This window comes from Drosophila bipectinata, chromosome XL (assembly GCF_030179905.1).
Source record: "Drosophila bipectinata strain 14024-0381.07 chromosome XL, DbipHiC1v2, whole genome shotgun sequence".
In the NCBI taxonomy this organism is placed as follows: domain Eukaryota; kingdom Metazoa; phylum Arthropoda; class Insecta; order Diptera; family Drosophilidae; genus Drosophila; species Drosophila bipectinata.
In genome coordinates this window covers 10,708,920-10,735,412 of record NC_091734.1, presented here as the reverse complement: position 1 = coordinate 10,735,412, position 26,493 = coordinate 10,708,920, and the positions used below count along the sequence as shown (strand labels likewise).

At 40.6% G+C, this 26,493-nt stretch overlaps 2 protein-coding genes across 6 annotated transcripts in view; one reads left to right on the top strand and one right to left on the bottom strand.

Annotated features, from left to right (window-relative positions):
- The window catches only part of Ten-a (tenascin accessory), a 163,677-nt gene that overhangs the window by 35,211 nt on the left and 101,973 nt on the right, over positions 1-26,493 (top strand). For 3 of the 5 annotated variants that reach the window (XM_070283055.1, XM_070283054.1, XM_043210103.2), the window contains one exon: positions 5,137-5,733. The exons of the other annotated variants lie outside the window; for them this stretch is intronic. In XM_070283055.1, coding sequence (XP_070139156.1) covers positions 5,588-5,733 — 146 coding nt within the window. In that variant the 5' untranslated portion in view covers positions 5,137-5,587. The remainder of the gene's footprint in view (positions 1-5,136; positions 5,734-26,493) is intronic. 5 annotated transcript variants of the gene reach the window in all.
- LOC138926350 (uncharacterized) lies at positions 10,250-12,252 on the bottom strand. Its single transcript, XM_070280124.1, has 2 exons — positions 11,340-12,252; positions 10,250-11,280 (listed from the first exon to the last, which is right to left on the bottom strand). The coding sequence occupies exons 1-2, from the start codon at positions 12,046-12,048 to the stop codon at positions 10,709-10,711; spliced, it is 1,281 nt and encodes a 426-aa protein (XP_070136225.1). The 5' UTR covers positions 12,049-12,252; the 3' UTR covers positions 10,250-10,708.

Below are 26,493 nucleotides of genomic sequence, written 5' to 3'. Positions count from 1 at the left end.
AGTTAGGGACTTTTTTTAGATTTTGTAATGTAAAAAATTGGATTACATATTCCTATTGCCATAAGGATCGGCCAACTATATCCGATGTTTGCGATATATATCCGGTTTTAACTGCAAGGGTATATAAACTTCGGCTCTGCCCGAAGTTAGCTTTCCTTTCTTGTTTTTTTTTTTGTGGCACCTCCCCCCTGTTTTCTACACCCGAGTGCCCGCCTTAATTATTCTGGGGCTTGTAGCTGTGTGTGTTGTTTGGTTGTGTTTGGGTTTCTTTTGGTTGTTTATCTGAACAAACATAAAACAGAGAATGAAAAACCAAATAAACGCTAATTGGAAAAGCATATTTTATATGAACTGGCCCATGGGCCCATGCCCTCTCCTGCCCCTCTGCCCCATGCCCCTCTGCCTTGTGTTCTTTGTGGCACGCACTTCCCACTCGTAAAAACTGGAAACATTTTTGGATTTCGGATCTGGATTCTGGATTCTGGAGCAGCGATCATAAAAATGTTGTTGGGCAACCCTTGCCTCTCGAATAGAGGGGGAGGGGGGGACTGTGAATGGATGTCAAACGGAATGCCGTGTTGGCCATCATGATTATTTTTGACATTTGTGGCAAATGTTTAAAACCAACACAACTTTTCTTTCCCCCAGCTATCCCCCATGTACCCCATTATTCTATAAATAGTCTGGGAGGGAGAAGAGTTCGAAGGCGACGCCATTTAATTGTTTTATGTTCAATGTTCGTAAAGAAATAAAATCAATTTTAATTACACTTGGCGATGACATTTCAACTCGAGCTGGAGGTTGGAGTCATAAACATGATGTGGCCCAGGCATAACTCGACAAGGGTTGGAGCTATTGCTCTGACTTTTGGTATGCAGGCTTAAAATTTTTTTTAAAATCCATAGAAAGAAAGAACCAAAACGATTAGGTTGATATATCCCATACAGATCCCATATATATAAACATGTCTTATCCATAATTCTACTTTTGTGGAAGCTATTGGTCTGAATTTTGGTATATAGGCTTAATTTTGTTAACAAATGTAGAAAGAAAGAACCAACACGATTAGGTTGATATATCCTATAAAGATCCCATATAGTTAAACATCTCTTAACCATAACTCTACAAGGGTTAAAGCTATTGATCTGAATTTTGGTATATAGCATTATATTTATTATAAAAACTATATAAAGCAAATGTTATATCTATCCGATAGCTATTTCCTATATAGATCCCATATATCTTAAAATAACCTATGATAACTCTGCTGTTTTTAGAGGTAGAAGCCTGAAACTTCTTAAAGGCTTTTAAAATAGTGCTTGTTGTTGATTTATACCTTTTAAGAGGAATAGGATGGTTGCATAGCTAGTATCATGATATGTTCTATGCATAACTCTACTTATATAGTAGATATTGATCTGAAACTTGGTATACAGCTTTATATTTATTATAAAATGCATAAAAAGCAAGAATGCAAGCTATTCCCCATATAGATCTCATATATCTAACCATGTCCTATGCATAACTCTACTTATGTTCATGATATTGATCTGAAACTTGGTATACAGCTTTATATTCATAATAAAAACTAAACAATGAGAGAACCGACACTCCTAAACAGCCATATCCACTATAGCTCCCATTCTATAACCAATCTAGTGGGGAATTCAAATACAACGCCATTTAATTGTCTCAAAAGCAACATGTTCAATGTTCGTTAAAAAATAAAATCAATTTTAATTACACTTACTCGTTGACATTTCAACTCAAGTTGAAAGAAAAAAGAAGTGGAGGGATGGAGGCAGGTTTGGTGGTTTCTGATTCTTTTTTTTCGTTTTAGTTTTTTTGAGTTTTGTGACGAAAACCAGTTCTGCCCAATCCACACACAATCCCCAATGCTCAATGGTCCGTTTCGTTTCGTTGCAAGTCCAAGTCGCAGTCTTGGCTTAAAGTCCCAGTCCCAGTTCCAGCCTCGGTCTTGGTCTGTTTTTTTATATTTCTTGTATTTTTTTTTTAACGAAAACCTGGAAACTTGTCGTTGTTTTTTGCAATTTTTTGTTGTTGTTGTTGGATTCGACAGCAACTTGCTGCGAACTCGTTTGGTAGCATTTTCGGGAAAGGGACGGGCCAGCAGGAGGGGGCGTGGAGGTGGCGCGGGCGGTGGGGCGGGGTTTGCACTAAAAAAACGATAAAAAAAAATCTTTAAGGAGCAGTGCATGCTACAAGCATAGCCGCTCCTCTCAAAAAAAATAACCAACACTGAGAAAAAAAGAGGGGTTTAATGAAAAGTTTTGGATGAAAATAGGTATACGAGGAGGGAGGGCTTTGTGACAGACTTTCAGAACCAAAATTCTAGTCCCCACAACCCTATTATAAAATCTCAAATACTTTCCACAAATTTTTCTTCAAGTGTAAGACCCTCTTAGATGTAACACTAGCCCCTCCGCCCATCTGTCGCCCTCCTCCTCTGTGGCTGCCCCTTTTTCGCGCTGCATTTTTCGCGTAGGCCGCTCGCGGAGTGCAGCGAACTTGGTAGCCGCCTCGGAGATTAATGCGCTGCCAGACAAGCTCAGCTGGAAGATGGTCGGATGGCTGGATGGCTGGATTGTCGGATTTCTGGAGAGGAGCAACACTCGGGATAGAGGCGGAGGGCGGGCTATGTTTCGTGCCAGGGGCCAGTAAATCTTGAGCTGCCAGCCAGTATAGTAGATTTGGTAGCATCGAAGCGATGCGTTTTGGGGCAGCAGCAGGGAAAAAATAGAGAAAGATTTCCGAGAACTCATCCATAGGAGCATACCATAGGGAGGGAGAGGCGGGCAGCCGGCCACGCCAGCGGGATCAATCATAGGAATGTTTCGGGATTTTCCAGAAAAACATATATGAACATTTTTCGGAGATGATGTCCAGATAGTAGGGGCTTTGGGAATTTGTTTTTGGTGTTCTTTGTTCATCTTATCGATAGTTATCGATTAAAGTCTGGGATTGTAATCCATTTTGTTTATTTTAAATGGTATTTCAGATATCTTTCATTGAAAAAATTCGTTTTGTAGCTTTGGGAAATTTTCATTGGTGTTATTTTTTAACTTATCGGTAGTTATCGGTTGTAGTTATGGATTTTAATCATTTTATTTATTTAAAAAGGGAATGTCTGCCATCTGTCATCAAAAAATGATACTATTTGGGGCTTTGGGAATTTGTTTTTGATGGGCTTTTTAAACTTTCTTATAAACTATCGATATTTATCGATTGTAGTCTTAAATAAGCATCGTTTTATTTATCCAAAACTTGTGTATCTGCCATCTGTCATCGAAAATGATTTCATTTCAACACTTTTCGGCTCTTTTCCGCCCCATGTTTCTGCCTTTTGTTGTCAGCCAGCAATTATTCGATTACATTCGATTATTCGATTCGGTTGGGGGGATATTGTTTGTCCATTTTTTTGTTATCTCGAAGTTCTTTGTTGTGGCCCCCTTAATGAACGTGAAATTATTTTCGTTTATGATTGAAAATATTTCATTAGCTTCCAATGACGAATGATGCGAATGCCGGATCTCCTTGCTGGAGTTTTGCGCTTCGCTGGCACGGAATGTGCTAGTTCATTGCGTTGGTTGTGTTAATTAATGTGCCACGCCCACTGGTCATTGGCCGGGGCTAAAACGCCTACCGAAAATCAAGCAGCAGTGGCAGCGGCAGCGGCCAATATTTGATTAATGGGAATTTTGCCTGGATAGATACATTGGCCATTGTATCAGTGTATCTATGTATCTAAGCATCTATCTGAGTATCTGTGTATCGAACTATTCATCGATATGCAAATGCAGCAAGGAATTGACCATTTTGTGGTCGAGACGCTTTGGTATCTGCAACTGTTTGCCTCTAAAGTTGGCCACTTGAAGAAATTTTGGTTAGAAAGTCAAACATTTCAAAAAATAATCTTTTTTTGAGGTTAGTTTTTGTTTTGAAATATGTATGAAAATGTCTGGGAAGTAGGTATTTTAAGGTATTTTTATTTCTTGGCTTTTTTAATTTTTGTAGTATTTTTTTTCAGTTTCTTGCACTTGTATCTGCATCTGATTGTGAATTGCAGTTGCCGTTGCGGTTCATTTGAGGTGTCTGGCCGGCTCTTTGGATAGCCAGCCACCCAGCCATCCCATCCAGCCTTATTTATTTCTGTTACCGACTCCTCCTGTATTGTACCATCACTCCAGACCAGAGCAGAGCAGAGCAGACCATCCATACCATACCAGACCCTTTTGATTGATTTTGATTTACTTCGTGCCGGCACCCATGCCCCAACACCATGGGTTCGGTTTGGTGTTATTCAATTTTTGTGCCATATCATAAATTTAATTTGAGATGAAAATCCCAAAGATATGCCACATTAACCCAACTCGTGCTGCACTGTATCCCACAGATACATTTCGATCTCTACACCACAATAACGGATTACATTCGAAATTGTTTGGCATTGGCGCCCATCCGCCCCCCTCCTTTCTTTCTTTCTTTCACCGTTGAGTGTTTTTCCAATATTACACGATAACTTTGAATATTTTGTCTGCTCACATCATGGGTGGGATTTTGTGATTAGAGCCGATACACACAAACACACACACCGTACACACTCCCTCCAATCGGATAAAAAGTGTAGTTGAAGCTTTTCCTCGCAGACCGGACCAAGAGTGTAACAAATATGTTGGGGCATTGGATGGGCATGGGCTTGGTCGGACATGAGACTACAAACTGGCAGATACCAGAAATGGAATCCACACTTATTCTGATTGTTTGCCCTGGCCAGTTTGGGGCATGGCTGGCTGGCTGGCTAGCTGGCATGCTGGCCGAAAAACCAGTTTTCAGTTATTTGAAAGCCAGGAATTATTTTTCTTTTTTTTTTTGGCCAGCAATTGGGCAAATCGATGTACAAGTTCCAGACCAGAGGCCAGTTGGAGTTATCAGGATTAGGGATACGGAAATTGGGAGGATTTGGTTCAAGGATGCCAAATACTGTGAAATAAAATACTAACAAAATACTAAAAACCCAAAAAAAAGGATACAAGTAAAGCGTAACGAAAGGTCACAAGGTTGTTGTCTTCAAAAAGCAACATCCATTAATTTTATAAACTTCTTTCCTTTAAATAGATCCAATATATCGATAACAAGCCATGAAGACTACGTAGAAAACACAACGAAAACCGATAAATAATCGATAAAAATCGATAACAAAAAAAAGAGAGATCCCAAAGCCAAGGAAGAGGAGAGGAGTTCCTCCTTACAAGATTTCCATTCGATCGAAGGCAGAAATATCCTGCTGTGGGTGGCGATATGCCACCAAGGCCCCCTCCGGGCCGTCCTGCCCCTGGCCACGACTTGAACAGGGTGCAGATGAGTCGCTAAATAAATAAATATACTTGTCACTGATTTATTATAAACAATAATAATTAAAAGCGTCGAGTTGTGCTGAAAAAAAGAAGGCAATTAAAAATATAAATAATAATCCATATTATCCATAAAACACGACACTTTGCCATTGCAACGCCCGAGTGCAGAGTCGATATATATATAGTGCCGGTACAGTGAACACACACACAAAATGACTATGAAATCGATGAAGTACTCCGATTGTGATACCATCATGGATGGCTACAATCCGGTGCCACCGCCCCTGCCCCGCCGCGTGCCCCCCGTTCGCAACATCTACGCAGAGCCCTTTGCCCACGAGCCGAATCATTCTAGCAGGTAACTATTATATCATATCGTATCATAGCTCTGCAATAAATACCTGTAATTAAATCAAGTGCCCATCAAACTGGCAACTGCAGACTCTCTCGCATTCATAATTAGCACTTGAATTTCTGGACAACATTTTTGCCACAAATTGGGAATTTAATTATCGGGTCAACAGATTAAAGACATATTCTGGGATTATTTTAACAAGAGGAGGTACGTTTGTAGGTGGGATTAATGGACCAGGTCTTGGGGTGGATAAGATAAGGGTCTTTCAGCAAATACTCATCCAGATAGGAGTTTCTTGGAAGTACTTGGTTTACTTTTGGGTTTTAAATTAAGTTTGGTAAGTAAGAGGCTTGGATTCACTGTAGAAATCTCGATTCTTGGAGGTCTAATCTTTAGAAACAATGGGGATTATTTTTTGGTATTTATTTATTTGGTATTTAATTATTGGTAATAGTATTTATAGACGCTACTTAGTACTTAGTTTATTAATTAAGATGTTCTGATTGACTAATATTTGATATAATATCTTCATCTTTTAAATAAAGAAGGTTACTTTAAGAGGTAGTTTAATTCGGGTTTATCAATAGTATTTATACCCGGTACCCCGTCCATCTCTTACTTCTCAAATGAGATTAAAAAGTATACATTTTAGAAGACATTTAAGAAGCTTAAAAATAAAAGGTACTGAGAACACATGATATCTAAAACAGGATCTAAAAAAGTACACATAGAGTCATACTTTCATAAAGATCCTTTGAAATACCTTCCATAAACAATACCCCCTATAACACCCTACAAGTACCAATTACAATTACAACAAATCCCGGCCATATCTCCCATCTTAACTGTCAGATACTAGCAGTAATTAAAAGCCAATGGCTTTTATGGAGGAAATAACAATGAAACACCCTTTCATAAAGGTTTCATTTTACAAACGTCACCTTAAGGTGTTGCTTTGTTTGCTTTTTTTATGCAATTTTTTTGTATTTTTTACCTCCATTCGCAATCATCGGCAATTCAAACGCAAGAAACTGGAACACAATTGCAATAAACGCACGCCTCGATGAGTAGCTCCTGCTCCTGCCCCTTATTTGGTAGCTTTTTTCGCCTTTTTGCATCCATCCTGCCACACATATGTGGCATACAGAGTTACACATTTTTAAAGAAGGGGGGGAAAAAAAATGGAGAAGAAGGAACCAGAATGGCCATCCAGATGGAGGGAGGGGTGCGGATGATAAAGAAATGTCCCATATAAAGCGGCGTGAGTCGAGTCGAGTTGAGTCGAGTGTACAATATGCATTTTCATATCTGAATAAATAGACAGGCGAGAGGTGCAGAGTTCTCTCTGCAGATATATTATATATATATATATATAGATTGTATACAAATGCATATATATATATGTATATAGTGGGGGGTGGGATATAGCCCACAACAATGCCCGAGGGGGTGGAGGGGCTGCAAACAGCTAACGAGAGCAGACAGATGGAAGAGCTTCGAGGACGAGGACGAGAACGAGGAGCGGGTCCGGGACGAGTAAGAGGAGCAACAACGGCCAAGTGGTAACCAACAGTCAGCCAACTGATACAACGGTCCTAGTACACAGAGAAAAAAAATATAGAGTTGATATAATTTTAGAAGAAATTATAAGTCATTTTATGAAGTAATAGCCAGAGTTCAAGGAGATTTTTAAAAAAATTAAAGAAAGTATCTAAAGAAGTATAATTATCTTTGAGAAACAGAAGTACCGGGTATAAATATTCTCTAAAAGTAAAAAGTATTCAAAATAGAATGATAAAGAATGAAATATAATTATCAGACAACTAAAAAGATTTATTTAGAATGATATAGAATAATAAAGAATGATATAAAGTTATATATGAGGATAAATGAGGTAGAATATTAACTTTAATTGATATATGCTTTAGGTATAACCTTCAGAGTTCATTCAAGGATAGAAAACGATATAGAATAATTAAGAATGATGTGGAGTGAAACATGGAACTATGTAGAAGAATATTGAATGGTAAATAATGAGAAAGAATCATAAAGAAAGATATAGAATAAAGTATTATGTAAGCTTTAGTTTCATGTCTATTTATTTACAATCACCAAAATTGATACAAGGATAAAGAATGATAGAGAATGATACAGAATGATACAGAATGATGAAAAATTATATGCCTTGAAATAAAGCAAGATTGAATTTGAATGATAATTAAAGATTTAGAATGATATTGAGTTATACAGAATGATGTGAAATGATAAAATATGATGTAGAATAATATAAAAAGTTAAATATTGATAAAGAATAATATAGAATGATGAAGGATGAATATCATATAACAAATATTATATGAAATGCTTTATGCAGTATGATGTATAATGAAGAAGTATGGTATAGATTGATATTAAATGATATAGAATGATAAAGAATATAAAATGACTCAATACTTAGAATAAATGAATGATTAAGAATGATAAAGAATGAACAAGAATGAGTGAAAAAAATGGAAATGAATGAAATATAAATATATATAAATATATATATAAAAATATATATAATGATATAGGATGGAAAATGGCAATGATATATAGGATAGCACTGCTATAGAATGATATAGTATGATTTAAAATAATGATATATAATATGATACACAATGATCTCCAATATAATCTATATTTCATTAAAAATCGCCACAACTTTTCTTGAAAACTTCCAACAAAAGCCCTCGAAACCCTTTTAGTTTCGAAGCTCCGACAAAAAACCAAAATAAATATAAATAGTACATTATTTTTGTAGTGGCTTGGACAAATAATAATAAAAAAAAAAAGAGAAAAGTTGGAAGCAGTGGGCAGTGTGGTGGTGTGGGCGTGGCAGGAGGGTAGGAGGGGAGGGTTTTCGGCAGTGGCGGCGCAATATGTTTTGCTGTCAGTTTCATGCATTTCATATCGAAAACCATTCGTACTTTTACTTGAGTGAGTTTTATGAGCAGCGAGCCGAGCCTGTATGGGGGATACTACACATATCCATATGAGAGGATGCTCCACTGGCTACATTGTATCCTTTGGGTGGATGGGTGGTTGGATGGTAAGGACATCAGTGGCCCCGTTTATATGCATAGTTTTTGGTTTTACCATTGCAAAACTGCGAAGTGGGTTAGATTGTGTTCCGCTGGCTGTGTTCGCTCCGCTTTTATATTAAATGAAAATTCCAATTACTTTTTATGGGACTAGCAGGCCGGAGGGTAGTACTAGAATTGTTCAGCAGAGAGAGAGAGAGAGTGGTTTCTACAGTTTTCAGATACCATTATATTCCCATCTATTCAAGCTTGAATGTCAAAGTCTAATAATTTAAATGTTTTAACAAAAAAAATTACAATAAATATTTATTTACTATTTTTTTTTAGGTAAGTCCTGGATTGTACTACTGCCATAAGGATATATGCAGTGCCCTCCCCCTGGGGGCTGGAGAATTTAATAATTCAAGTGGCTGGCGGAGCAGATGGTGGACTGCCTGCCCGACTGCAGGAAGGCCTCTCTAATGACCTACTTGAAAACAAACAACAACAGTAACGAAAATTGCACCACCAACCCAACCACCCAACCACCCAGTCGTATACGTAATTTGTGTACTCGTGTGGGGGGGTCAGGTAGCCCAGAAACTTGTTTAGTTTTTCGGTTCGGTTTGGCTTAGTTGAGTTTCAGTTTAGAGTTCAGTTTGACTTGCAAGTTTGGTTTTTATATTTTTTCTCCATCCTCCAACTTCAAGTGCAGGGAGAGGCCAGCGAAGGAAGGAACCCCCCCCCCCATGCCAAGACCAAGACCAAGAAAATATGGCAGAGTAACCTCTTGACCCAGAGTCCAATCATATCCTGGCAAACATTCTCTCATTCTCCGCCCTGGTCGGTGATTGAAATGCTGAGCTTTGCTTCGTTTTCCCATCATTTCTGGACAAACAAATATACACATTTATAAAAAGAGATTTATGTGGAATAGAGCTCCAGGACAGCAGGACAGCAGGACACCAGGACAGCGGGTGACACATATCCCAGATATACGGGAGATGGTATAGATGGCATTGTAGTTGATGGGTATTCTTATGAGACAACTCGATTTTGCTCGTTAGACAACATTTGTTTCGGACAGTTGGCAACTAATTTGTTTTGAAATGGATGTCGGGAGTAGTAACGCTACCCCACTCCCAACTCCAAGGCCTCCAAGGGTCAGAAAATTGAATAAAGGACAACAAGGGGCTGGGAAAAAAAATACAGACACGAGCCGGGCCATGTTAAGGTTGAGCCTGCCCCTTCTCCCAACCTCCAGGAGCATGGCCAGGAGGGCCAGTAAATATTTTGCCAGAATTTTGATGGATTCAGTTGTGTGGTCTGGGCCAGTAAATTGGGTTCTTTGACTTTATGGAACCGAGTCCTTTCTCGACTTGTTTTTTTTTAGAGAAAATAATGAGTTACATGCCCTGGCGGCTTCCACAACACAACTCCCAATTAGGACTCAGCACTGCGAGTGGTTCGGTCGTGTATTTTCATATTTGTTCAATTTTTATGGAAATTCAGACCTAGAGACCTAGGAAGGAGAGGTCTAGAAAGCAAGGGAAGTCCTTAGTTGAGGCCTAGAGGTCCTAATTCTTATTAGATTCCTTTGTAACCTTTGTAGCGATAGTTCTAGCAATTCGAAAGATTCTATCGATATAGAATCAGTCGCTTCTATCGCTTATAGTTCTACAAATTCCGGAAGTACGAAGCCAAGGAAGTCCTCAGCTTTTTAGATTCCTTTGTAACCTCCGAGGACTTGGTAACCTCCGGCATGTCTATCGATATTTTCACTGATTCAGGTGCTGTAAGCGATAATTCTACCTACTTCGGGGATTCTATCGATAAATCATGCACTGCAGTATCTTCTATCGATAATTCTACGCATTTCGGGTGTAGGAACCCAAAGAAAAGCCCTCAGCTGAAACCTAGAGGACCTCTTCGGAGGCTTGTTGCTTAGATTCCTCTGTAACCTCCAAGCCCTCTGCTATCATCGATATCCCTGCCGACTCTGGTGCTTCTATCCACACGTCCACTGAGGCAGGCCTTTCAAACGATAGTTCCACCAATTCCTGTGTGGCTATCGATATCTCTGGCCCCAAAGTGGCCTCTATGGACATGCCCTCCGCCTCTGGCGATTCTATCGATATCCCTGCCAGCTCCACCAGGTTCAGAGCTTGGGTCTCCACCACCGTAGAGGGCGGAGCCTCCTGCTCTCCCAGGAGCTCCTCCAACAGTGACTTGGCATCCGGCTTGTAGTGGTCCTCCGGACTCTCCTGACCCTCGGTGTCTGCCTCGAAGAGTGGTGGCTCCTGCTCCAGCTGGGCGTCTATGAAGGTGAACAGGGCCGGCAGGGAGACGAGCACCTCGTCGAGATCCTCGCGGGGAGCTTCGATGTTCGTGTAGGACCGCCGGTTCTCGAGGGTCTCCAGGGTGCTCGACATGGCCGAGGCATCCTCGTCCAACGGGATGAGTTCTTCGCGTTTCGAGTCGAAGTTTTCTGGAAGGGATGGGCTTCTGTTAGAGAGGCTCCTGTGTAGAGCTCTACAACACACTTACGTGGCGACCGCCTGTTCTTGACCTTGTTGTTCCTCCTCTTCAGCATTCCCCGGCCGGAAGTCTTGGCCTTCCTCTGCATAGTTCCCGCACTGCTGGCCCGGGGTCTGGAGCCGATGGCCACCGCCTTGGGGCCTCCAGTCTCCACCACAGCCGTCACGGTGCTGGTGGTCTTCTTCAGGATCGAGGGCAGCGCCCGGACGTTGCTGGCCAGAACTGGCGGCGGGGAAGGAGCCATCACCGGACTGGGAGTGGGTGGCGGGACATTCGGAGTGGGTGTGCGGTTGGGCGCTGGACTGGGCGTGGGCTGAGGCACCCCGGGCGTGGCAGGAGGCTTCTTCAGGGCATCTGGCTTGGCACTGGCACTAGTACTGGCCACCACCGGAGGATTAGCAAGCGGGGCCACCACAATCTTCAGCCTCTCGTTCTCCTTGAGGAGGAGGGCGCGCAGCTTCCGCATCTCCTCGGTGAGCTTCATCCGGCGGGCCTCCAGCTCCTTGAGCTTCCGCTGCTCGCCCTCCAGCGTGGCGAACAGCCGGGCGAACGTGGCATTGTTCTGCTCCTGCCGCTCCTGCCGGGCCTGTCGGTCCTGTCGGGCAGCCGGATTCGGGCTGGCGGTGGCCGACCTCGAGCTGGCGGTGACCGACTTCGGACTCGTGGATCGCCGCGAACTGGAAGTGCTGGGGCTGGCTTTCAGTTTCTTCTCGGCCATCTTGGAGTCCTGAGCAGGAGGTTCTCGTGGGTCTGGTCTAGTGGGAATCCTCGTTCGCTCGGATGGCTATCATGGATCTGGGTCTGGGTATACTTTTTGCAAAATTTTGAATTGGTTTTGGGTCCAAAAAAAGGAGTTTGGTGCCTGGGAGTGGGAAACGGGGCTACAATCTGAGACTCTAACGTCAATGCCTACTGGGGTAATGGTCCAAGTTCCAGGCTGGTCCAAGTTCCTTCATATTTTGGCAGACAAACTTCAAACTATTGTTGTGGCAAAGTCAATGAACTGGCAGAATTGCCACCTAATATTGCCACACTCGCAGCCACTCTCGCAGCGAGTCCTTTTTGTTGGCATTGGTTGGTGGGCTCTGGTGGTGCTCTGTGCTCTGAATGGCCAAGTATATTAAAAGTCTATTTCTTTTGGCAAGACAATAAAGTAGCGCGGGCGAAAGGATACCGAAAGGATACTCCATTGGACGAGTGCAGGGTATAGAGGGGGGGATAGTGAAGGACAGTCTGGAGTAACAAAAAGCACATGAAGATGAAGTAGGAGACTCGGTACCGGGACTCTGGCTATTGTTCTACTTCGCGAAATAGCGAACATAAAAAGCCAAAGAACGACGGCCATAAATGATAAAAAAAAAAAACAAAAAAGAGAAAAGTTGGATGGGGAATGGCAAGTCCAAGTCGAAACTGAACCCAAAGTGGGGATAAATGACAGGCAACTGGCAGCCAGACAGGGGCAGAAAAGGGCCAGCGGAATAGAATGAAAATGCCAGGCCGACATCTACCTCCTTCCTCCTTCCTGCCAATGCCAGCAATGCCATGTCTGTGTGTGCCGGGCTGGGTCGGGACTGGCCGGGAAAGGGTTAAAAAATGTTTCATTGCCTCGACAGGACTGCGAAGACAACATATGCCAATAATTTACGCAATTTAGACAAAGCTACAAAGCACGAAAAGGAAAAACACAACAGCCTAAGACACGGACACGACAGGCCCTGGAAAATGGCAAGATCCATCAAGGAAGCCCAACCCCCAACCCCTCCAACTTGGGGGAACTCCAAATCCCAATCGCAATCCGAACAAGATATGTATTTTAAATGTTATTCAAATCGTGTCACATTTCTCAGTGTAATGGCTCGGAATTGTCTGCCAAAAATACCAAAAAAAAAAAAAAATATATAAAAGGGTTACTGGCACGCCCACTGGCAACCTTCTTGATTACGCCGGAGAGCTGTTGTTGTGGCTTGTCGGTGAAGAACTCATCCTCCTCCTTCTGCTCCTCCTCCAGGAAGCAGTGGTGTAACCCCCATTTTATTTATTGACTGCTCGTTGCTCCAGAAGGAGAGATGATACCAGGCATGGGACTAAGGGGGATGCCTTAGAAATGAGCGATGAACGGGCCGCTTAAATGCGCTAAGCTAATTAGCCGTAAGAACGAAACTACACCGAGTTGGCCATCGCCACTGACCCTCGAAGGTTGTCAAAGGGCTCGAGCTTTTGCGGTGTTACGTTTTGCGGAAATTGCGTCATTAACGGGCGCTTAGTAGGGTCCAACTACAGGGCTTGGGGTGTTACAGCAAGGGGTATATCAGTAGGATCCACTTTTAGGATCTTTTAGGGAGAGCTCGATCTATTAGGGTTCTATGGGAGTTGAGTAATTCCTTTCAATAAAGGACCTAGTTTGATCTTCTTTTAAAATATGATTTTCTGGATGAGGTATCTTTCATTAAAAGACCTTAAAAAGTACCTGGTATCTTACTACTTTCAATATTATAAATAATTCCTATAATTCTTACCAATATTATTGGTACTATTGGGGTGTTAAAATAACTCCGTAAGAAGTACTGGGTATCGCATATCTATCTTAGAAGAGTGTTATAAAAGAATATTTCACATATGAAATATATTTTAAAGACTTTACAGATAAAGTTTATCTTCAAATTATAGAACTAGGTATTCTAACCCATAGATTCTATAAAAATGAGTACCGGGTATCATATAATTCGTAATATTATAGTGTATTGAAGTATAAGAAGTACCGGGTACTGAATATTATATGAATATGGTGTCTCTGTACATTTCTCCTTTATAAGAAGTAAAGGATAAGTACCGGGTATCATATAAGACATGATATTATAGTTTTAAAAGTTATAGAAGTACCGGGTATCTTTTATATATTTTCAAAGGACTTTAAAATTTAAATACCAGGTATAAAGTTTAAATACCAGGAGTACCAGGTATCACATACTCCCCATGAAAACCAGACTTCTTCCCCCAAAACCCACCTGAAACCTATTATTACAGTTTCCAGTATAATATTCAACTAAAATCCCCGCTCTATTCGCACCACCTCCGGTGTGCTTATAAAGATATCACCCCGTCAGCTGGCAACTGGAAGACATTAACCCAAAGACCTTTGATTAATGCGGGCTCCAGGGGAGAGGGAGCCAGGGAGAGGTAGACAAAGACAACAAAGAGGGTGAGAGGAAAAGAAAGCCACAAACAAGAACAAGAAATGGCCAAAAGGACAAAGGGAGAAACAAAAGTCGCCGTAATGAGAGTAACCATTCGGAGATGATATGACATCTTGTTGTTTGGTCCTCTCGACTGAAGGACCTCTTGTTACCTCCACCTCGCCTCCACCTCACTTGGCACCCAACTCAATGGCAGTCCTCGAGATGCCTAAGACTCCTTTCAGGCCACCTCATCTGCCTGCGGGCCGGAGGTCCTTAAATCTTAGACACACCACCGCCCGGCTAATGATGTCCGATGCCGTGTTCGATGCGATATTCCCCTTGGGGGCCCAAAATCGAATAAAACATAAACTACACGAGCGAGTATCTGGAGTATCGGCCGCCCGGCTAATTGGACGGCCAAGGGTGAAGGTGAAAGTGGCTCATACCTGGCCCTGGTACAGGACCTCTAATTGGGCTTGGGCTTTTAATTGGGAAGGTACTATATACACCATATAGTTTCAAGGACTCGACAGCTAATCAGGCCCGCAAGAGAGAGTCAGTGTCAAAGTCAGAGGTCGAGGGTCAAGAGGCTACTAAGCATATTCTCCTTCTAGCTATATTTCCCCCTTTTTTTTTTGTTGTTACATCTTTTTAGAAAGTTTCTCCGGGGGGGTGTGAGTGTGTGGGGGGGGAGGTAGTGTGCCGTGATGCTGCACAAAAAACTTCCGAAAACAATTCTGCAAACGCAAGCAGGAAAACATAAATCTGGCTAAAGCTAAAACGCAAACTTTTATTTAAAAAAAAAAAAAGAAAATGCAAAAAAGAAAAAGAAAAGAAAAAGGAAAAGTCTTCCTCGGGAAAAAGCTGGAATTTTTGGAGAGTGCGTGCAAGTGATAGAGGGATTGGATGCAGCTGGTTGGGGTCTCGAACTTGTGCTTCAAAAATTCCACTAGATTGAGTTGAAAAGATTGCTTGAAAGAAATACGCAGATAATATATCTAGAGGTCTTGAGACGAAGTGTATGTATCTTTCTTTTATGTGTTTCTTGTTTTTTTTTTTGCCGTCAAGGGCTCTGAGTTGAGCTTGAAATTTGCAACATGCCTTCGACATCTCTGGGGTATTTTTTACGACCATCACAGACGGCCAAAAAGTGACCACAAAACCCACCATCCCAACAGCCCAACAGCCAGCCAGGCAACAAAACCCAGGCGCCCAAAAGCCGCGACCACGTAGCCCTCTCGGTCTCCTCCCTGTTCTCGGACCTTCTGATTTTTCCGGTTTGGAGCTTTAAAGCCAGGACAGGACAGGACAGAGGCAACAAAATAAAAGCAAAGCCCAGCCCAGCTCTTTCCTCAAATGGATTTGGACAGAAACAAACACACAACAGGAATATATATATATCTGGAGAGGGAAATAAAAAACAGATACTGGACGAGAATGCACGTGATGCGATTGCTGGCTTAGAAGATACAAAGACACAGGAAAACAGATACGCAGATATACAGATACACAGCTACAGATACAGATACAGATAGAGATAGAGTCTCTAGATTCGAGAAGAAAACAGAAGAAACAGGCTTTGGCCAGCTGATTTGCCGCCAATTAGCAGCTAAGTGGATTTGTGGACCGAAAGCTTAGCCTCCGGGTGGTGCAACTGGGCGGTGTAGGGAGTGCTAGATAGGTAGGTAGGTGGGTGGGTGCCGAAACCGAAGCCCGAGACCCAGCCCGTGACTTGTGCTTACGGCTGACTGTCTGTGACGCTGTTACGTGCCAGGTCGAAATGTGAAAAAGTTGCCAATATTTATATCGATAAACAAAGTAGGAATAAACATCAGCGATTTACCAAAAAACGAAAAAGAAAAACATCATTGCTCTACACTATAAGAAAATAAAGGGGATTTATAGATCAAAGTTGTGGCTTCTAATAGACGCCTCTTATAAGGGGTCTACTTTACCACCCATAGGTTCTAAAACATTAATAGAAAATATTCATCTTGATATACATATATCGTTGGCTAACCCAAGTACCGGGTATTTATAGTAAAATCCGTTTTTTCATATTATTTCAAATATGTACTTCTTAAAAGGGTTTTTAAACTCTTTTTTATATATATTCTATAGGGTCTAACATACATAGTAGAGGTCCATAGATTTATAGAGGTCCATAGGTCCACAATTTTTACATAAAGAGTAGAAAGTAGTAGAGTTCTAAACTTTAGTAGTAGGATTAGAAGGGCTTTTATATAAAAATTGGGTTCCTTTATCATTATTTCGATTATATATCTCTTTTATACCTTCTATAAGAAGCTTCTTTTAACTTTAATCTTAAATTTATGTATTTCCTATATGATATCATTTAGAATCATTCTCGTTATATTATAAAGATGGTTCAAAAGATAATTAAAGAAAAAAGATATATCTCTTTCGTAAACATGTGTACCGGGTATTGATTGTGACCTTTGTATTTCTAATAATCATTTCAAATAGGTACCTTTTATAAGACTTACTCTTGCCGTAGTCAGTAGTAGAAAGTCCTTTATAAGGCATATAATTCTTGCTTGTCTTTTGGTCTAGTATAGGCCTATAGTTGCCAGATGATATATATATAATGGTATTTATTACATCATATGATATAACTCTATATAATCATTTCAAAAGTAAGCCTCATATAAGAGATCTACATCCTATGGATATTATATTATAAAGATGCAATAGTAGAATATAATATCTATAAAGAATATATATTCTATAAAAATAGAATAGAAGAATATAAAGTATTATTCTCTAAACCAAGTACCGGGTATATATATTGATATTTTATTTTTTATAAGCTTTTAAAAACCATACCCCCTATAAGACCTCTACTCTCTGTGTTCCTACACCTATATAACACCTATATAGTCTCGAGTGTTGATCTCCCACCAGATCCACCTGATCCACCTGCTTTAGTTTATTTATTTATGGCGAGAGTCTAGATTCCAGAATAAAAAAAAAACGCACATTTTTTCCCCCTGTGGAGGATGGAGGCTAGAGGATGGAGGTTGGAGGATGGGGCTTAGTCTAGAGCCACGTGTATGGGCCATGGACGTGCTGGCGCTGGCCAGAAGGTGGGGTGGAGGCGGGGTGTGGAGAGGAGTGGGCGGTGGGGGCCAAGGGGCAACCTACTGGCGAACTAGTACGTGCTCGGGCCCAGAACGAGACAAGTTAAATCGTCGCGTTATTGATGGCGAATGTACGTGATAGGCTCACATGCCACATCTCGCGCCGCAATGAACTCGATGATTACGATTACGATTGCGATTGCGATAACGATGATGATGAAGATGGTGGTTGGTGGTTGGTGGTTGGTACTACTGATGCTGATCATCATCATTTCGGTAATGGCCATAATGAAGGCTGAAGGTAACTTTTTGCGTCGACAACAGCTTTCAACAAGCATCGACAAAGCCCACCTGTGTGCTTATATAAGGTTGTCAAATATCTCCCTTCCGCCTTTTTGTCTTTTGAATTTCGCGGCTATGTACAAAGCGCTACAGAGCTCGTATCTGGCAACACTATACATAATTTAAAAGGTCTTGACATAACCTACAAAACGACGCTATGCATGATTAGTTTGGATATTGCGTTCACCAGTTATAGACGTGTAAACATGGAGTTCACTAACGCCGAAATTCGCGCTATTTTAAAGTTTTCCTTCGTTAAAGGCAAATCCGCTAGAGAAACGTTCCGTGAGATTAATGGGGTTTTGGGGGATGGTACTCTATCACTTCGAACCGCGGAGGAATGGTTTCGACGATTCAGAGCCGGTGAAAACGACACCATGGATAAGCCAGCCGGCGGAAGACCTGTGACGACAAATACCGATCAAATCATGGAATACATCGAGTTAGACCGGCATGTGGCTTCTCGTGACATCGCCCAGGAGATGGGAGTTAGTCACCAAACCATTTTAAACCATCTGCAGAAGGCTGGATACAAAAAAAAGCTTGATGTTTGGGTGCCGCATGATTTGACGCAAAAAAACCTTGTGGACCGAATCAACGCCTGCGATATGCTGCGGAAACGGAACGAACTCGACCCATTCTTGAAGCGGATGGTGACTGGCGACGAAAAATGGATCACATACGACAATATCAAACGAAAACGGTCGTGGTCGAAGGCCGGTGAATCGTCCCAAACAGTGGCCAAGCCGGGATTGACGGCCAGGAAGGTTTTGCTGTGTGTTTGGTGGGATTGGAAGGGAATCATCCACTATGAGCTGCTCCCATATGGCCAGACGCTTAATTCTACCATCTACTGCGAACAATTGGACCGCTTGAAGCAGGCGATCGACCAGAAGCGTCCAGAATTGGCCAACAGGAAGGGTGTAGTGTTCCACCAGGACAACGCCAGACCACACACTTCGTTGATGACTCGTCAGAAGCTACGGGAGCTCGGATGGGAGGTTTTATCGCATCCACCATATAGCCCGGACATAGCGCCAAGTGATTACCACCTGTTCCTGTCCATGACGAACGCCCTTGGTGGTGTAAAGTTGAACTCAAAAGAGGCTTGTGAAAAGTGGCTGTCCGAGTTCTTCGCAAATAAGGAGGGGGGCTTCTACGAGGGAGGTATTATGAAGTTGCCGTCTAGATGGAAACGGATTATCGAACAAAACGGCGCATATTTCAACTAAATCGGATCACTGTAACACTTTTTATAAAGCATTGAATAAAGAGCAAAAAAGCGGAAGGGAGATATTTGACAACCTTATACTTCTTTTCAAAAAAAAAATCCCAAAAAAAATGAAAGAAAGAAAGAAACTTTTCCCTCCACCATCTCTCTAAGACCTCTTAGCCTAATGTGATTAAAGGGATTTGGGGGCCAGATTGGAAATATTTTTGACCTGAAAATAGGCCATTGGGCCTTAAGCCAAATACGATCTGTGAATCAGAAGAGCTTCCAGGCAATTGAAGCAATTATTTGATGCCTTTTCTTAACTGAAACTTAATTGAATTAATAAACTTCCCATTCTTAGATCCAATTGCAATTGGAATTTATTCTCTCATAACTCTTCGATTGGCTGGAATTGCTGGGGAGAGTTAAGAACGACGACCACCCACCCGCATTTATTGATTGAACCAGCACCACCCCTCAGAAGTTGGGGAAAACTTAACCCTTTTGTGGAAAAGGTCGCGACTCTCGGACATCGTTTATCATTAAATTGCAATTAAAATTGACATGGAATTTGATTTATACAATGAGGTCCTTGAACCAGGAATGGGCTCAAGGCCCCTAACTTGCTGGGCGATCTCGTATCGAAAACATTTTATGGTTATGATGTGTCAGATGCGGGCTGTTTCGGTATATATAGCCAATAAAACGCATCGGGAGGTTGGTGCTCCAATCAAACAATCGGTAGGGATTTCCTTCCACTGCCTCACCCTGCCCCTCTCTTCTTTATTATTACTATTTTTCTTTCTTTTCTCTCTCATTTTTTTTTTTATTAATTTATATGGCAAGTCCGGAAAATCCGCCAACAAAAGAGTCTTAAGAAGAAAGCAGGCAAGGCATCGGGCATCGAGCATCAGCCATCAGGCAGCACTCTTAATAAGGATGTGAAAAATGTTCGGCATTGCTAATTGAGCGAACACATAATTCCCATCCTCCTTCTCCTCCATGGGTCCTCTGTTTAATTACAGAAATAATGAATTCCAATGAAAGAGAACAAAAAAAAATAAGGAAACTTGAATGAAATTTAAAAGTTGCCGGAATCACAGACGCTATGACCCGCATGCACTTTGCATTTCGCTTCAAAAGAGTCATAAAAATATCTGCGTTTTTGCAGAACTCCCATCGCCATTGAAGGGCAACAACACTGGTGGCCAATGCCAAGCACGTTTTCTGAATTTCAATTCCCAATCCCCCTCCATACTTTGTGTGTGGGCCGATCGGCAAAGTTGGACCCCAAATTAATGGTTAAGCCATTCCGAATGGAGTGTAATTTGATGGGTTTCTCTTAAGACTCTAATTGCAGAAGGAGACAGGTTGGTTGAAAGCTATACGATATAGTCAGCCGATCTCTATAATTTTGATTTTTATTCTTTGTTTATCTACTAGATCAAGTGAATCCAAACTTTGAGAACGATAGCTTTAAAACTAAGAGACTTAGAGAGCTTAGAATCAGTTTGGCCGACAAACGGACACGCGGACAGTGCGAAAAAAGATACTTTCTTCACTTTTGATCTATAATATGCTTGAATATACAAAATTAAAGCCTAAAATATATACATTTTTCAAATAAAAGGCCAAATATTCTCTCTTGGAGACAATTTGACGGACAAACGGACACGCGGACAAATAAAAAACATGCTTTCGTCACTGTTTCAGGCTTTTCAATCAAAGATTTAATAAAATATTAAAAGGAAATTCATAAAAAATATAGATTTTTCAAATAAGAAGTAAAATATTATCTCATACAAACAATTTAGCGGACAAACGGACACGCGGACATATACAGAGTGAAGATTTCGTCACTGTAGTGCTTGCTTACATGCAAGGATATATCTAAATAAAGATATTAAAAATTATATGAACTCCAAAAATAAATGTAATCCTCAAATAAAAGATCAAAAACATCTAAGAAATAAATGGGCGGACAAACGGACACGCGGAAAAATACAGCCAGGCGCTTTCGTCATTGAACTTCAAGCTAAAATTTCCATCTAGGAGAATATAAAAACCTAGAAAAATGCGTAACTTTACAAAATATAAACAATTTTCGAAATAAAAGGCCCCAAAAACCCCTTACTGCCTGATTCGCCTTTGACGCCTTTGCAGGCCATTCGAATTACATCCGAAATTTGTTATCCAATTACGAGTAGTTCTCCCTCCCTGAATTTCCGTACAAATATTTCAGCAAAGGTTCTTTGTTTTTTTGGGAATGAAATTCGGTGTCTTTTTTCGGGGTGTGTGTTGCTAAAAGTTTTTTTTTTTGCAGCTGCAGCGCCAAAGTAGATTAAAATCTAAACACACACAGACACTCATAAATTGTGCTCAAATAAACTGAATTAAAAGTGCAAAACAAGGCAAAAAGGGGGTGTATATATATTTTTTTTTAAAAGAAAAACTTTTCGAAAACATTCAAGTGTAAAGGCGCGTCATGTTAGACACACCACAAGCCAAAGAGTCCTTTGTACTCCTGGCTGGCTGACTGGACTAACTTTTGACGAAAAATTTCTGTGAAAAGGACATGAAAAATTAATTAATGATTTAGAAGTTAAATTTTAATATTTATTTACGAAAGCATGTCCTTTTTTTTATTTTTGGTCTGTACCCTAGAATAGGGTTAACGGACAGACGGACACATGGACACCCGGACAGATCCCGACAGCCGCCACACACGGAAGCCATAAAAACTTATGGCAAAATATATAAAAATTCACCCTTTTTATTGTGGCAAACAACGAGAACGAGAAATAAAATAAAATGCAAAGCGTTTTACCCTAAAAACATCCACACATCTACACACATCCCCACACACAGTCGGCACTCAAAAGGCGAACTAACTGACGGAGAACCGAAACTGACTGTCGTCCTCGCCCTCGTCCTCGTCCTCATCCTTTTCGTCCTTGTTGTTGTCGTCGTCGACGTCGTCTGCTCAACCCTTTGGGCCAACTAAAATTAAATGCTGAGTTTAGCAAAGAACCAAAAATAACAAAAGGGAAGGAGGAGGGTATAGGCGAAGGGAGGAATACCCTTTCATATAAATAATTTTTGAATTGAAAATTTTGGTTAGAATATGTACTGAGAATATATAGTCAAACATTTTCAAGCTTTGAAGTATATAATTCTAATAAAATATATGCTTAGAGAAGCTTGATATCAGTGACGAAATTACATCAGAAAATATACAAAAAAACTCTGAAAAAGGTACAATTTTAGTGACGAAGTTTCCTGTTTAAGTTTTAATTTTAAATAGAAGAACATGTAATACAGGGATTCTCTATATAAAATAATATAAAGCTTGGGGTTTTTGAAAAGATTAAAATATATAAATATTAAATATATATATAATTAATATATAACTAGAGGTTGTGGAAAAGATACAAATACCTTTTAAAAGCATATAAAAGAGAAACAATTCCAGTGACGAAATTACAAGCTTAAGTTTCAATTTTAAATGGAAGAATATTTTAGGAAATATATTACATTATATAGTATTATTATTTTTGCATCGTAGACTTAAGCTTACAAAACTTAAATCTACTCCAAAATCCATGGAATCAAGGGCCTGGAATAACAGAAAAGATAAAGATATATTTTTTAAAATGAAAGGAAATATAAAGAAAATCAATCTTCTGAAAAGACTACTATCCCAGTGATGAAATCTTTATCTAGAAACATAAATAGTTGATAAAAATGTTAGTGACGAAGGAAATGTTTTTTAATTAAAAATAAAAGAAATTTAAAGAAATTCTTGCTGGAAAATACCCTAAAACTCAAACTTTTAATACCCTACCCTGCATTTTCCTTTTATGAGATTTTGAAAGGGTATCAAGGCAAAAGCAGCCGCTGCAGAAGCAACAGCAATGTGGCAGGAGCAATGTGGCATGCAATTGTTGTAAAACAAAGGCAATGAAGATTCGAAATGAATACAAACAGCCAAATGGGGCGCAAACAAAAACGAGGGAAAAAAATGTTGGCCAGAAAGAAAGAAGAGAAAAATATATAAAAAATATAAAACAAAAAAAAAAAGAAAGAAAAGTAAAAAAAAACAAGAAAGGAAAGCTAACTTCGGGCGGAGCCGAAGTTTATATACCCTTGCAGTTAAAACCGGATATATATCGCAAGCATCGGATATAGTTGGCCGATCCTTATGGGAATAGGAATATATAATCCAATTTATTTCAATACAAAATCTAAAAAAAGTCCCAAACTTCTATCTTCAAAAATACGAAAGTTGATATTTCTACCAAATACCATTTCCGATCGTTCAGTTATATGGCAGCTATGGGATATAGTCGGCCGATCCTAATGAAATTTGGTAGATTGGATCAACTGGCCAAAAATATAATCTGTATTCAGTTTTAGCTTTCTATCTTCAAAAACACGAAAGTTGGGTCATTTCCGATCGTTCAGTTATATGGCAGCTATAGGATATAGTCGGCCGATCCTTATGAAATTTGGCATGACGTTATGTTTTGCCAAAAATAGCTCTCATGTCAAATTTGAACTCTCTAACTCTAAAAACACCAAAGTTATACCATTTCCGATCAATCAGTTATATGGCAGCTATAGGATATAGTCGGCCGATCCGGGCCGTTCCGACTTATATACTGCGTGCAAAGGAAAGAAGGGTGTGTGCAAAGTTTCAAGACGATAGCTTTAAAACTGAGAGACTAGTTCGCGTAGAAACAGACAGACAGACGGACAGACAGACGGACAGACGGACAGACGGACAGACGGACATGCTCATATCAACTCAAGAGGTGATCCTGATCAAGAATATATATACTTTATAGGGTCGGAGATGTCTCCTTCACTGCGTTGCACACTTTTGACCAAAATTATAATACCCTCTGCAAGGGTATAAAAAAACAAGAAAGGAAAGCTAACTTCGGGCGGAGCCGAAGTTTATATACCCTTGCAGTTAAAACCGGATATATATCGCAAACATCGGATATAGTTGGCCGATCCTTATGGGAATAGGAATATATAATCCAATTTATTACAATACAAAATCTAAAAAAAGTCCCAAACTTCTATCTTCAAAAATACGAAAGTTGATATTTCTACCAAATACCATTTCCGATCGTTCAGTTATATGGCAGCTATGGGATATAGTCGGCCGATCCTAATGAAATTCGGTAGGTTGGATCAACTGACTAAAAATAGAATCTGTATTAAATTCCAGCTTTCTATCTTCAAAAACACGAAAGTTGGGTCATTTCCGATCGTTCAGTTATATGGCAGCTATAGGATATAGTCGGCCGATCCTTATGAAATTTGGCATGACGTTATGTTTTGCCAAAAATAGCTCTCATGTCAAATTTGAACTCTCTAACTCTAAAAACACCAAAGTTATACCATTTCCGATCAATCAGTTATATGGCAGCTATAGGATATAGTCGGCCGATCCGGGCCGTTCCGACTTATATACTGCGTGCAAAGGAAAGAAGGGTGTGTGCAAAGTTTCAAGACGATAGCTTTAAAACTGAGAGACTAGTTCGCGTAGAAACAGACAGACAGACGGACAGACAGACGGACAGACGGACAGACGGACAGACGGACAGACGGACATGCTCATATCAACTCAGGAGGTGATTCTGATCAAGAATATATATACTTTATAGGGTCGGAGATGTCTCCTTCACTGCGTTGCACACTTTTGACCAAAATTATAATACCCTCTGCAAGGGTATAACAAGAGGAGCGCAGTAACGACAGCCGTGGTGGCAGTAAGAAACAACAGTATAGTAACCGGGAACAGCAGGAGTTGCCTCATAAGAATAATAATAATAATATAAAAGAATATATATCGGGATATGTGGAAACGGGCCGGGCATAAATAACGGAATTGCAGCGCACACAAAGTAGAACAGAAGGCCAAGAGTTGGGGGTTAAAACCAAGAGGGGGAAAATATGGAAAAAATGGGGGAAGAGGCACAAAGAGGCGAGTAAAAGATGGAAAGATACAAAATACTAGAACCCCTAACTATAAAGATACTATAAAGATTTTAAAACTAAGAATAATAAAAATTTAATTAATGTTTTAAGGATCGTAGAGTCTTCTCATAGAGTCTTAAGACACCCCAAGATTTTGAAAAAATAAGTACTAAGATAGAGTCTTCTTGAAGTTGTGGCTCATTATTTTGAGTCTTAATAAAAAAGGGTTTTTATTCTCCACACAACAGGTGCCTTTTTTGGCCAACGAACCCTGAGCAATAAGAGCCCCTAGAAGAACCCCGGAAGAGCCGAAGACCCTACACAGGGTTGTCGAGTTGTAACTCGTGCTGGTTTATATATTTTAGTATTTTTTTTAGAGGGTTAAGGCCCCTCAAGGGAATGCCTGCTGTTGAATTACCGTTGGCTTTGTTAACCCTTCTTCCGCCTAGAGTGTCTTGGCCCGTCTTCCGGCCTTTCTCTTTTCTCCCTCAGCTCAGCTGCTAACTGTTAACTAAGCCGAGGGTTAAACACTAAGCTAAATGTTCTGGGGGGTGAATATATGTATACTATATACGATAGACGATATACGATGTATGGGTATAAATGGGAAATGCAATTTTCTTCTTATGGGCTAGCGTTGATTTCAGTTATCCTTTGGTCCTTTGGTTCTTGGTCCTGATCCCAGCCATGTCCTGTTGAAATATTCATGTTGTATTGCAGTTTCGCCGTGCATTTGGCTTGAGAGATTTCGCACGTGTGCCTTTCAATAGGAGGAGGAGGTCTTGCTGCCAGCTGCTGCCTGGCTAAGGGTTAAGGGCTGGCCAGCAAATTAGCAAAATCATTGTAGAATCTCTACATGCCAGACAGTGGTGTGAAATCGATTTGTTTTCCTGCAAAGGAATTAAATTTTAATATTTAACAAGAAGTGTGTTCCACACCACTGTCCTCCATAACAATGATCCCTAAGCCCTTGGGATTGTAGTAGTAGTAGCACATCAACCCCCGCCTTTGTTGATTTTTTAACACAAAAAAAAGGGGGTGAGTCGATACAAGACGGCAATAAATTTCCAAGTTCTGCTAATGTGCGTTAATGGCTTGTAGTGCTCGAAAATTGGTCGGTTTTGGTCGTGTGCCTACTTAGCATACCATCCATCCATCCATTCCCGATTCCAAATCCCACAGCCCACATCCCTACTATTCCCCCCCTCCCTTGTTGTTATTTAATTTTTTCGTTTGTATGATTAGAGGTTATTATGCTAATTTGTTGCAGGAGGCCCCACCCTTTTCCAGACTCGGGTTCGACCTCTTGCCTAGTTGTTGTAACATTTTTTTTTTGCCTC